The following is a 13,944-nucleotide window of genomic DNA, read 5'->3' on the forward strand; positions in this document are numbered from 1 at the left end:
AAGACCTGAGCCGCCAGGCACTACCCTGAGCAGAATCACTTTATGGGATGGAAATGCTGTTCTGGAGGCCAGCTGTGCCACAAAAATGCCCGTTGCCAGTCCCTGCCTGTGGTCACAGGATTGCCACACAGCAGTACTGTGACCAAGCTACAGGAACAATCAGGCTTATGCCAACAGAAAACACTCAGAAGGTGATTGTAGAAGTGGGATGAAAGTAGCTCTGGACAGACGAACCCCTGCTGCTTCCTGGTAGTGCTGCTATGGTGGGTCTCTATATTCCTCTTCATTTCCACCCATGGGCATTACCCTGGAACCCCCAGCAAAATTCTCAGAAAAAGCATCTCAGACACACTCTTCACTGCAGGTTCCTTTGTTTTGTTTAAATACGTGAGTAGGATCAATAATGACAATTTATATGGAAAACATTGTTGCCCTCATTAATAACAAACCAAAACCACCAAAGAACAAAAGACAAGCTTGGCATATCATGAGTTATATTAGCAGTGCTATTCCGGAGAAGACCTGCAGTACGTTACTTCTGATGTACACCCACTCATGAGTTTCTGCAGTGCATCCTTGAGCTCCTTGTTCGTCATGCTGTAGATGAGGGGGTTCATGGCTGGAGGAACCACCGAGTACAAAACTGTCACCACGAGATCCAGGGATGGGGAGGAGATGTAGGGGGGCTTCAAGTAGGTAAAAATGGCAGTGCTGAAAAACAAGGAAACCACGGCCAGGTGAGGGAGGCACGTGGAAAAGGCTTTGTGCCGTCCATGAACACAGGAGAAAAGAATGACAATTAAGCACGTGGATGCTAAAGAGAAACCCATCGTAAGTACCCAAACACTCCTGAGGTAGGAATATGAGCAACAGATCCTGAGGATCTGCACATAGGACAGCAAAATAAATGCAAAACACTCCCCAAACAAAACAAAAATACTAAGTGTGAGAAGCCCCATTTCCCTGAGGCCCCTTTAAGTTTTTTTTTTTTTTTTTTTTTTTCAAAAAAAAAAAAAAAAAGAAAGGAAAAAAAAGAAAAGCTGCAATGAGGTCACCCCAGAGACTTCTCTTCTCCAGGCTGAACATCCCCAGCTCTCTCAACCTCTCTTCATACAAGAGTTGCTCCAACCTTCTGATTAAATTTGTATCCCTCCTGTAGTGAGTTAACTTGGTAAGATTTTGGTAGCAGGGTGCCACAGGGGTGGCTTCTGTGACAAGAATCCAGCCAATCAGAAGAATCAAGCCAATAAGTGATGGCATTTGCATTTCTGTGAAAACATATTTAAGAAAGAGTAAAAAATAAGCTGCTACACAACAGCAGCTGGGAGAGATAAGAGTGAGAAACTTTTTGTTTTTAGTTCCTCACTGCTCCAGTCAGTTAGTTAAATCTCAGCAAGTGATCTTAATCTCCCTACACTGAATCTGTTTTGCCCAAGACTGCAAATGCTAAGTCTTCTACCTGTATCTTCAAAAAAAAAAAAAAAAAAAAAAAAAGGAGCCCTTTCCACTCTGTTTTCTCTGGCTACTCCTTTGAGGAAGGGGTGAAAGTGTGATGAGTGTGATGTGCTGGAGCTCAGCTGCCCATTGCTGTGAAACCACCACACTGCTCAGCCATGTTATTGGCATCAGCTTTGAAAGAAGAAGCAGGATTTCAGGCAGTCTGTTGGGGAGATCCTGTTTTATTAAGCAGATGATAAGAGAGAGTAGTGAAAAAGCAGTTTCATTCCTCAACGTACGGTAGATATACACATTAAAAAAAAAATCTAATAAACTAATGAATGGGAATGACAACAAAGATAAATGTTACAATAATGATCATGAAACAAGTACCCAGGAAGTCATTTGTGGAGAAAAAGCAGTAATTTATCACTTTTCAGAAACATCACTGAAATCATATTCCTAATGGCACACTTGAGCTCCTGGTTCCTCATGCTGTAGATGAGGGGGTTCAGTGCTGGAGGCATCACTGAGTACAGAAATGACACCATCAGGTCCTGGGCTGGGAAGGAGATTGAGAAGGGCTTCATGTAGGCAAAAAGTCCAGTGATGACAAACAGGGAGACCACAAACAGGTGAGGGAGGCACGTGGAGAAGGCTTTGTGCTGGCCCTGCTCAGAGGGCATCCTCAGCACGGCCCTGAAGACCTGCACATAGGAAAAAAGAATGAAAAAAAAGCACATGGATGCTAACGGGAAACCAATCATAAGTACCCAAACATGCCTGAGGTAGGACTGTGAGCAGGAGAGCTTGAGGATCTGGGGGACTTCACAGAAGAACTGGTCCACAGCATTTCCTCCGCAGAGGGGCAGGGAAAATGTATTGGCTGTGTGCAGCAGAGCACAGAGAGCCCCACTGCCCCAGGCAGCTGCTGCCATCTGGGCACAAGCTCTGCTGCCCAGGAGGGTCCCGTAGTGCAGGGGCTTGCAGATGGCAACGTAGCGGTCGTAGGACATGATGGTGAGAAGAGAAAACTCTGCTGATATCAAGAAAAGAAACAGAAAGACCTGTGCAACACATCCTGAGTAGGAAATGGCCCTGGTGTCCCAGAGGGAATTGGCCATGGCTTTGGGGACAGTGGTGGAGATGGCTCCTAGGTCAAGGAGGGCGAGGTTGAAGAGGAAGAAGTACATGGGCATGTGGAGGCGGTGGTCACAGGCTATGGTGGTGAGGATGAGGCCGTTGCCCAGAAGGGCAGCCAGGTAGATGCCCAGGAAGAGCCCAAAGTGCTGGAGCTGCAGCTCCCGTGTGTCCGCAAATGGCAGGAGGAGGAACTCGGTGATGGAGCTGCTGTTGGACATCTGATCCTCCTGGACAAAGGGGAACAATCCCAGGAAAATAAAAGACAATGATAATTAGGAAAGACATCTTTGATAAAAACCTGCTCCACTTCTCTCTGAAACCCCGCACAGTGATTTTCCTCTTTCTGAGACCATTTTTCTGCTCCCTTGCTTGAGCTCCGGTTGGTCCAGTCTGTCCATCTACCCTCGTCCCAGCCAGAGTCCTTGAGGGCTCAGTCCACTGGCCCACATATAGGTGCCCAATTACTGTGGCTTCAGGAACTGCCTGTAAGACGATTCAGATTTTTCCTGCCCCATAAACTGCACTGCCTTGAGCACCACAGGTTTTAAGGGGAACTTTGGGCACCTTCCTCCTATGGACACATCTGTGAGGTGGAAGTCAGTGCTTGAGCTGCAGCTGAAAGCCAGAGCTGCAGCAAGCCATAAAACAAGAACAGCAACAGCAGATGAAGCAACTTAGAGAAACAGCCCAGGGCTTCTGCCAGGGGAGGCAAGGCCAGGGAGGGACTGAAAGGAACTCAGGAGTCAGCTCTGCCGGAGGTTCCACTCATGAGGTTATGAGACATCCTGACTCCTGTGGGTTTGAGGTCAGAAAAGGAGGTTCCAGACTATGTTCCCACTGTCCTGCCATTCCCTGCCCATGGCTCTGCTGCCTGCAGCTGGCCCTGCCTGCAGCTGGGTCTCTGTCCCCACGCCTCCTGCCTGCAGCTCACAGCCCCCATCCCACCCCATCAGAGCTGGGTGCTCAGCTCTGCCCTGCAGACACCTCCTGGCAGCAGGGCTCTGCCCAGGGGCAGCTTGCTGGGGGCACGTCCTAGAGCCCAGGGCACACAGACACTGCTGACACTGTGCAAGGGGTGGTGGAGCTTTCTATGGGCTGAGGGGCAGGATAGGGACTTGCTGGGGGTCCTTGGAAACTTCCTTCTTCTGTCGAGTAAGTCTCAGTCTCTTCTTGGAAATAACAGCTTCTATTTCTATTCCCAGTGAGCTAAAAGAAGAGAAAACTGAAAGCAGAGGCTAAGGAAATATGAGAGTTCCCTTTGAAATTCGCCCTGGGCAGCTCCCCGGGCAGGCTGAGTGCTGAGCCTGGCAGGCGGCAGAGGCCCTGCCCCGGCACACAGCCCCTGGGGCACAGCAGAGACCGTGCTCTGCACCACAGCCCTGGACACCCCTGCCTGCACCCCCGGCTTCTCCTGCCTCCAGCCAGAGACTTACCGTGGTCAGGGCTGGGAAGTCTTCTCCCGCAGTGAGCTCTGGGCATCCTGCCACTTCTGCCTGCCTTTAAGCACTGTGTCTCTGCAGGCAGTGTCCCCAGCCCTGCTGCGCTGTGCAGAGGAGCTGCTCCTGGGCAGAGCTGTCTCTCTGCAGCGCTGCCCGCTTGCCAGGAGCTCCCCTTGGGCCCAGGAGCCCGGCCCAGCTCAGCAGCAGAGGCCCAGCCCAAGGCCTCCCTTGCTCTGCCCCCCACCAGGCTCCCTGCACATGGCCCTGGGGCTGCAGGGGAACCTGCTGGCAAACAGCCTGAAGGAATCCCTGGGCTTCCCTCCCTCACCTGGCACACACACTTCTTGACAGTAGGCTCATTTCTCCTTCTCAGGAAGGAATCCATTTCTTTGTACATCTGTTTGCAGTACAGTCAGGGTCTGTAGTCTTTCCTTCAGCATGCCACAGGTCTCCTGAAATGAGAGAGTTTAGATCCTAAATCAGGACGGGTTCCTCCTCCATTGTGGACACAGACACAAGTGGTCTCCTGCAGGCAGATCTGGCAGCCCAGCTGCAAGGGGCAGGCTGCCCCTCCACCTCAGCCTGCTCTGTGGTCTCCACCTTCTCTGCAGGCCCAATGCTGTGGGCCATGGGGAGGCTGTGGCAGCCTACAGGAGAGCAAGGCATCCATCCTAGACCATTCTCCCCACTCCCCTTTTTGTCTGCAGCGCTGCCCTACTCCTCTCTCATCATCATGAAATGTTGAGGGTACGTCTGCCCTTCCCTCGTGTACCACCTCTGCCTCCTGCATGGCAGACTGGGGGATGGTGCTGAGGCCCTGGCATGTACTCCAATTCATTCTGTAAAGCCCATCTTTCTTTCAGAAGTGAGTTCTATGCAGTGAAGAGTTCAGTCACTCCGAGGGGCTGTTCCATTCCAGGTGCCTTCGCTTCCATCTTTTGAAAAATCCAGGCCCCAGGACAAGCCTCAAACCCAACCATCGTGGGAGGGCTCCCAACAGCAGAAGCATGTTGGTATAAGGGGGCAGTAGAGGTATCTCCAGGGCTCCACTTCCTTTACTCCATGGCCTTTGCCACCATTTAGAGATGTCCCTGATCTGTTCCTGATCCCGAAAAGAACTGGGCAGAAGGGAAGTGCCTCTCTCATCTCTCTCCTGAGCTGTGCCATCTCCATGCTGCTGACCTCACAGGCCATCAAATGTCACGTGCTGATGTCACAGAGGGGGCACTGCATCACCAGCATATAAGCACTGGAGCAGCGGCAGTGCCGGCACTTCCCTGCAAGGCCTGGTCCATGCTGGGCACTGTTTGGGTGCTCCCCAGCACTGTCCTTCTGTGGCCAGGAGTGGGGTCAGCAGGCAGCAAGCTTGCCCTGGGCGACCCTCGCTGACGGGCGGAGGAGCAGGGGGACCTTGCAGAGGAGCTGTGGTTGAGGAGCCAGGGCAGGCATCCCTTGTCCTGAGCTGAGGGCCAGCAGCAAGTGAGATGGAGGGTGCTGGATGGATGGGTGACCATCATCTTTGTCCTGACTTCCCTGTTTCCAGTGCTCCTGAACCTCTCCCCCAAAGGTAAGGGTGTCAGGAGCCCCTTCCCAAGATGTGTCACATGGGCTGTTAGCTGTCCAAAGCTGCAAGTCCTGGGCTTTGGGGGAAGGCTGGACAAGACTGGTGGCTGCTGTGAGAGCCCTGCCTGAGTGTTCCTCTGAGTTCAGGGGACAATGTGGCAGCCAGGATTCCTGGGTCTGGATGGTAGGGATGCCCTTATCCCTGGGGCTTCTCTAGTCATGCATCCTTGCTATGGCAGACAATACAGGGCCAGGTGTCCCTGGGAGCTGGTGCCTCTTTGGGATCTGGCTCTGGGAGGAAAGACATGGAATAATAGAATCATAGAATGTCCTGTGTTGAAAATGTTATAAATGGCTCAGTCTTCAAAATAGGATTATAATCAAGTTTACAATTTATTAAAGGAATAAAGGTAAGCAATCAGCGCTGGGTGCACCGGGAGTCTCCGCTCCACCAGGACGCACCCCAGTTACATCAAGTAGCTGATTTTTATGCTCCTAGACTAATACATATTCATTACTACTTCTAAAAAAACCTGGGTTATTATAATTAGCTTCCGGGATCCAGTCCGTCCTACTGGAGAATGCGCATCAGTCTCCAGTGGTCCCCCTGGGAGTCTCTGGGGGTCTTTCATGCTGAAGGCTCGTAGTCTTCCTCTCAGGTTTTTTTTCTTGTCCTTCCCCTTTGTACTCCTTGGCAGCATGTCAAAAGCTTACACAGCGTCTCCTGCAAGTTTTGTCTCCTAGCCTTCAGCTTCTTTTTTCTTCTCCTTAATCTCCTGGCCACCTGGCCAGATATCAGGGGCTTGCATAGTGTTCCATTCAGAAGCCATAACAGTCACTAGTTGTTAGCAGTTGTTCTGAAACCCCCAGACATCAGAGACTTCAAAGAAAAAACATAGAAACACAAATAGCTCTCTTATTGACACTTCACGAGTAGTTAAAACATTCCTCACAGGCCATTCACAGGGACACTCCAGTCACATCTATAGCAGTGCTAAATCAACTACAAAGAAGGCAAAAAGGCTGTAACTGTTAGGAATAAGAGTTCGGAATAACAAAAGCAAATAGGCTCATGGATTTGAGGAATATTTCTGAAGATTTGATAATTTGACTCTAATGAGGGGGAGACTGGGACACTGGGAGGAAAGGGAAGAAACTACATCTGTGGAAGAATTAAATTGCCAATGCAGGACACAGAGACAGACAGAACTGCTCTCTAGTGACACGAATTCCTTTGCAAGGTACAAGAACTATATACATTAACCATTCTGTTTTTCTTAGACTTGTGGTTATACAAGGGTATGTAAGACAGAAGGTCACATTCATCATACCATGCTGCCCTACTGTTCCATACTGACACGAATATGCACTGTTCCATACTGACACGAATCAGATGAACATATATCACAAAAAGGGCCTTAAAGATCATCTAGTTTCAACCCTGCTCTGGGCAGAGTTCCCAACCACTAGAGCAGGATGCGCAGAGCTGCATCCAGGTGGCCTTGAATGCCTCCAAGTATGGGGCATCCACAACCTCTCCGGGCAACATGTTCCAGTGCCTCACCACCCTCTGAGTGAAAAAAGGTCTCCTAATTTCTAGTCTAAACCTCCCCTCTCTTACTTTAAAACCATTCCCCCTTGTCCTATCGCTACCAACACATAAGAACAGGCATTTCCCCCTCCTGTTTATACACTCCCTTCACGTACTGGAAGGCCACAGTGAAGTCTCAGTGGAGCCTTCTCTTCTCCAAGCTAATCAAGCCCAGTTCCCTCAACCTTTCTGCACAGGAGAGGTCTCCAGCCCTCTGATCATCTGCGAGGCCCTCCTCTGGATCCGTTCCAAGAACTCCACATCCTTCTTGTGCTGGGGGCCTCAGGCCTGTACGCAGTATTACAGGTGGTGTCTTACAAGAGCAGAGTAGAGGGGGACAATCACCTCCCTCTCCTTGCTGGCCATTTTTAATGTAGTCCAGGACAGAGTTGGCCTTCCAGGCAACAAGCGCATGCTGCTGGCTCATGTGCAGCTTCCCGTGCAGCAGGACCCTCAAGTCCTTCTCTATAGGGCTGTTCTCAAGTTCTCCTTTGCCCATTCTATATAAATACCTGGGATTGCCCCAGCCCAAGTGCAACGTGCTCTTCTGGACTGCCTCCCAAGAGACTCTGCCAATCAGTCTCCTTAACAAGTCAAATTCAACCCTCCAGAAATACAGGGAGGCAATACTGCTAATCCTGCTCCTTACCTATCAAAACCTCTACTAATTCATGATTGCTATGCCCAATATTTGTGTTCCAACATGCTCCCCAAGTCCTTCTCTGTTCACAAGCAAAAGGTTCAGTAGGGCAACTTACCTGGTTGCCTCACTCACCAGCTGCGTCAGGAAGTTATTTTCCACCCACTCCAGAGACCTCCTAGACTGTTTCCTCTCTGCTGTGTTGTCTTTCCAGCAGACATCTGGGAAGTTGAAGTCCCCCACCAGACTATTTTCAGTAACCAAGTCAGTATAGGCCAGTGTGTGAGTGGCTCTAGGATATTCCAGGCTTTGATTCAATAACCTGCCATGCTCTAGGACAGAAGTCACTGAGCACAAGCTAAGAGGTCAAAGCTCTTTTGTGTTTGCATAAAGCATTCCCATACTCCAAAGTCACCTCTAGAAGAGTCCGAAATAATGTAGGCAATCATGATTCAAATAAGCAATGGCAGAATTACAGAAGCCAGTTTCAAGGAGTCCCAGAGGTGTCTTTCCATGATGACAAGCTGTGGTGAAGACCTTGGGTTGCTTTGCGTTGACTGAATGCCAGAGGATACTGGAAAGCAAGAAAACCAAGACTTTGCACATCTGTGGGCCCCAATGGCAGATGCCACCTTACAGAAGGAGCCCAGGCAACAGCGATATGCTTTGCTGAGAGGCAAAACCCCTCTGTTAAGAGAAGGGACAAGGAACAAAGCCTTCATCCCATTTGGCTCATCTCACAGGAACACCCAGGCACAAGGCTGCCAGGCTGTCACCATGGCTGTCGCAGTGTGCCGCTCTGTCAAGCACCAAGTAGCATTTCAGGAGAATCCAGCCCTATTGCTTCTTCTGCAACTAAATGGCCACTTTTCTGACCCTGTCAGGCTTCTCATGCATTTGACATCACAAAGAAAAGGTGGTGTCTCCTTCCTAGGGATATTGAGGAATAACCCCAAGCACCTGTGTAGGCTGAGTAGAGGGGGAGGATCACCTCTCTTGGCCTGCTGGCAACACTTTTCCGAATGCACCCAGGATCCCATTGACCTTCTTGGCCACAAGGGCACACTGCTGGCTCATACTCAGCGTACTGTCCCCCAAGACTCCCAGGTCTCCCTTGCAGATCTGCTTTCCTGCTGGTCAGTGCCCAGCCTCATCTCTCCACCCTTCAGGAGGACTACAAAGATGTTTCCCTTACTGTGCACAGTAAGGGAAAGTAACAATTACTGTGCTGTAGGTGCAGCAGGCATTAGGCCTTGGATTGAGCCTCAGAAGACTCAAGCAGATCTAATCCAGTTCAACCATGAGCTAAGACAAACACTGTGAGCAGAGTGAAGGACACTTCGAGCAGAGGAGGTGGGCGACCAGCATGGCTGAGCAAGGACCTGCTGCTTAAACTGAGGGAAAAGAGGGAAATGCACAGAAGTAGAAGCAGGGTTGTATAGCCTGTGAGGAATACAGGGGTGTCATCTGGAGGTGTAGAGACAGCTGATGTGGTTGCTGAGCCTCTCTCCATCATAATTTGAAAAATCATGGCTGTCGGGTGAAGCCCCCAGTGACTGGAAAAAGGGAAACATGACTCCCATTTTTAAGAAAGGGAAAACAGAAGAGCTGGGGAACTACAGGCTGGTGAGCCTCACCTCTGTGCCTGGAAAGATCACGGAGCAGTCCCTTCTGGAACACATCTGAAGGCATGCATGAGATAAAGAGGTGATTCGAGACAGCCAGCATGGCTTCACCAAAGGCAGATCTTGCCTAGCCAATCTGGTGGCCTTCTATGATGGAGTGATGGCATCGATGGAGAAAGGAAGGGCTACGAATATCATCTACCTGGACTTGAGCAAAGCCTTAGATATGGTGCCTCACCACATTTATCTCTCTAAATTGGAGAGGAATGGATTTGAAGGATGGACTGTTAGGTGGATCAAGAATTGGTTGGCTGGTCGCAGCCAAACGGTTGTGGTCAATGGTTCTATGTTTGGGTGGAGGCTGCTCACAAGTGGTGTCCCTCAAGGGTCGGTCTTGGAGCTGGTGCTCTTCAACATCTTTATCAATGACACAGATGATGGAATCCAGTGAATCCTCAGCAAGTTTGCAGATGACACCAAGCTGAGCTGTGCAGTCGATATAATAGAGAGAACGGATGCCATCCAGAGGGACCTGGACAGGCTGGAGAAGTGGGCCCATAAGAACCTAATGAGGCTCAACAAGGCCAAGTGCAAGGTGTTGCACTTGGGCTGGGGCAATCCCAGGTATTTATATAGAATGGGCAAAGAAGAATTTGAGAGCAGCCCTGTGGAGGGTCCTGCTTGAGGGTCCTGCTGCACGGGAAGCTGCACATGAGCCAGCAGCATACGCTTGTTGCCTGGAAGGCCAACTGTGTCCTGGACTGCATTAAAAATGGCCAGCAAGGAGAGGGAGGTGACAGTCCCCCTCTACTCTGCTCTTGTGTAGTCTGGCACCTCTCTGTCTGTCCCCTAGCTCACAGGGTTCAGGACGTGACTCATAACCTCAGCAGCAGAACCTCCAGCAGAGCAGAGTCTCCTGAGTTCTTGTCAGTCCCTCCCTGGCCTTGCCTCCCCTGGCAGAAGCCTTGTGCTGTTTCTCTCTGCTCATACACCTAGTATTGCTTTATGGCTCCCTGCAGATCTGGCATTCAGCTGTAGCTCAAGCTCTGACCCTCTTGGTCCCACCACGCAGATCTGTCCTTAGGAGAAAGGTTCCCAAACCCAGTCTAAACTCCGGGGCTTGAGGCAATGCAGTCTGGAGGGAAGGAAAAAACTGAATCATTTTCCCAGACATTCTTAAGGCCACAATCATGTAGCAGTTCTATATGGGCAGCTCGACTGAGCCCTAGAGGAGTCTGGCTGAGACCAGGGTAGATGGACAGACAGGCGATCTTCACTGCAATGACATTCACAAAATCTCACCTGGAATGTAGGAAAAATGCCAGGGTTTTCTACGCTCAAAAAACTCAGAAGAGTGTCACACGTGCAGTTGGAAGAAATTAAACCACAAATGCCATTTGGCAATCAAGAGTGTTGAGAGTGGTAATGCTGGGAATTCTACATACATCAGAGGTAGATTTAATCAGAGGTCACTCCTGATTTCTTTATGTTTAGACTTGTAGGACAGGCGTGACTCCTCCAAAGTGCACAGCAGTGTCCCCTGCTCCCAGTGGCATTTGATTGTAGCACCATCCAAAGCTCAATGAACAGAGCAGGAGAAAAGTCCCAGAAATGGGAAAGTCACTGTAGGGGGTTTCAGTGAGAGATGGATTAAGTTTTTCTCAGAGATGTCTCTCCTCATTATCACTGTCTTTCCTTCCTTGGATCATCCCTGTGTCTAGGATGTCTCAGATGCCCAACAGCAGCTCAATCACCGAGTTCCTCCTCCTGCCATTCGCAGACACTCGGGAGCTGCAGCTCCTGCACTTTGCGCTCTTCCTGGGCATCTACCTGGCTGCCCTCCTGGGAAACGGCCTCATCCTCACTGCCATAGCTTATGACCACCACCTCCACACGCCCATGTACTTCTTCCTCCTCAACCTCGCCCTCCTTGACCTGGGCTGCATCTCCACCACTGTCCCCAAAGCCATGGCCAATTCCCTCTGGGACACCAGAGTCATTTCCTATGCAGGATGTGTTGCACAGGTATTTCTATTTCTATTCTTCCTCTCAGCAGAGTATTCTGTTTTAACCATTGTGACCTATGACCGCTATGTTGCCATCTGCAAGCCCCTGCACTACGGGAGCCTCCTGAGCAGCAGAGCTTGTGCCCAAATGGCAGCAGCTGCCTGGGGCAGTGGGGTTCTCTATGCTCTGCTGCACACTGCCAATACATTTTCCCTGCCCCTCTGTGGAGGAAATACCCTGGACCAGTTCTTCTGTGAAATTCCCCAGATCCTCAAGCTCTCTTGCACAGACTCCTACGTCAGGGAAGCTGGGCTTCTCACGTTCACTTCCTTTTTGGGTTTTGGATGCTTTGTTTTCATTCTTTTTTCCTATGTGCAGATCTTCAGGGCTGTGCTGAGGATCCCCTCTGAGCAGGGCCAGCACAAATCCTTTTCCATATGCATCTCTCACCTCTCCATGGTATCACTCTGTTTCAGCACTGTCATATTTGCCTACCTGAAGCCCCTCTCCATCTCCTCCCCAAACACGAACCTCGTTGTGGCAGTTCTGTACTCAGTGCTGTCTCCAGTATTGAACCCCTTCATCTACAGCATGAGGAACCAGGATCTCAGGGATTCAGTATGGAAACTGTTGATTGGGTTTTTATCTGTGGCCACAGACTGTCTACCTTTTTCTGCAAATGACTCCCAGCGTATGTCACGACAGGCACTCTTGCCTTTCTGTTTGGTGTTTGTTGATTTATTTGGTTGTTTTTCCTTTTTTTTTCCTGTTGTAATGTTGTCCACACAGAAAAGCCCTTCACTTCCTTCTACCTGAGTATTCCCTTGTCTGTGTGACCTATGGTTTCAGTGAAAAAAAGGCTCTGTGTATTTAATCAAAATAAATGAGGCTGGAGCAATTTCTTTCTCTGAGACCTATTTTCAGTGGATTAATAAACAGGAATAATAAACCCTTTTCTCTCTGCAGCAGGTCAGGGCAGGCTGCTCTGGCCCTGGGGTGGCAGGAGATGCTTGAAGACCCCCAGGAATGGTACAGAGGGGATGAAGGCCTCTGAGGGTCTGCTGCAGAGGAGAACGGGACACAGCAGGGGACACTGACCTCTGTATGCTTGTGCCATGGTACCAAGATGAACTATTCCTGCTGAAGTTACAGTTAAAGAGGAAACAAAGGTAACACAGGGCCACTGCCGAATTTATCAGGAAGAGCTGTATACAGGTCAGAGTTTGTTAGCTTGTCGTCTTTGGCCTGACCCAAATGATGTAGGAGGTCTTTCCCAATCTACATGGCACTATGGTTCTATGATTCTATGAATCTAACATAAGTCACAATCATTGGAAGGCAGCCACTGCAGTCTGGGAACTTGAGACTGTGGCCTAGATAAAACCATAGGTTCTGTGAGGGATTCCTGTGGGAATGCTCCATGCATCCTGGCACACTTGCCAGTGGATTGCTGGAGTTCACTACACTTGAAATGGCCATTGAGACCCTGAGAAACTCATGCTGGGTCATATGTGACAACCTGAGGCTGAAAGACTCAATAGCAGGTGACTGTGAGTGGCTGTGGCAGAGCTCAGCAGCTTGTCCGAGTCTGGGAATATGTCCCCTTCCAACTACGGAAATTAAAAACGATTACTATGAACAGACTCATCAGGTCAATCAGCGTAGTAAGGGAAAATAATAGTTATTGCGTGGTAGGTGCAGCAGGCAATAGGCCTTGGATTGGGCCTCAGAAGACTCAAGCAGATCAAATCTGGTTCATCCAGGAGCTAAGACAAACACTGCGAGCACAGTGAAGGACACCGAGTGGTGCCCTCCCATGAAGGAGGATGCAGAGCACAGCTGTAAGAGGCGTCTTGCTTGTGCCACAGCCGACACAGGTTCAGCTGAAGTGAAAGCCCCAGCCCAGGACAATGGAGTGAAGGTCCCTGGGCACAACTGCAGAAAGACTTTGCAAGACCTCTGCCAGTGACAGCTCGAAACACCAAATGCATCTTGGTGGTAGTAGGTCCTTTTGGCACATGGGCAGATGTCCTCCCTGGCAAAACCACCACGGAGGCCACCACTGCAAAGCTGCTGCATAACACCGACTTTTGTCCCCGGGGTCCAGACAGGGGAGAGGGGAGAGGCAGGCCGTGGGGAGGGGGCTGGAGTGAGGTCACTGCCACTGCAGCAGCCTGATTGGCCCTCAGAAGGGCTGGCCGGCAGGCACTGTGACATCATCCTGTGCATCAGAGAGTCCCCTGGGCAGCAATGACGTCACTGCAGACGGGAGGGCGAGGGGCTGGCAGAGCCCCATCGAGGGGCTGGCTGGGGGTCCCCTCTGCTACAGCCACCTGACGGTGCAGGGCAGGCAGGAGGGCAGGCAGGGCTCGTGGCTGCCTTGCTCAGGACGATCCCTGGGCGAGCTGGGTGAGAAATCTGAGCCTTAGCTCCAGCAAAAGCTCGTCTCTTTGCTCTTGACTTTTCTTGATAACATCACTTCCAGGTGAGCTCTGCCCT

The 13,944-nt window shown here is 50.4% G+C and overlaps 2 protein-coding genes across 2 annotated transcripts; one reads left to right on the top strand and one right to left on the bottom strand.

Moving 5' to 3' along the window:
• Positions 1-553: 553 nt before the first annotated feature.
• On the bottom strand, positions 554-2,561 carry LOC309890649 (olfactory receptor 14C36-like; the record flags this gene model as incomplete). The annotated part of the gene is made up of 2 exons (XM_082785071.1): positions 554-849; positions 2,113-2,561. Coding segments are annotated over 2 exons (745 nt in total), but the record flags the coding sequence as incomplete, so codon positions are not given.
• An 8,599-nt stretch (positions 2,562-11,160) lies between these two features.
• On the top strand, positions 11,161-12,063 carry LOC309890650 (olfactory receptor 14A16-like; the record flags this gene model as incomplete). Its single annotated transcript, XM_082785072.1, has 1 exon — positions 11,161-12,063. A coding segment is annotated over one exon (903 nt), but the record flags the coding sequence as incomplete, so codon positions are not given.
• Between the last annotated feature and the right edge of the window lie 1,881 nt (positions 12,064-13,944).

Source organism: Aythya marila (assembly GCF_965140915.1).
Source record: "Aythya marila genome assembly, contig: HAP1_HAP1_SCAFFOLD_1043, whole genome shotgun sequence".
Taxonomy (NCBI): Eukaryota; Metazoa; Chordata; class Aves; order Anseriformes; family Anatidae; genus Aythya; species Aythya marila.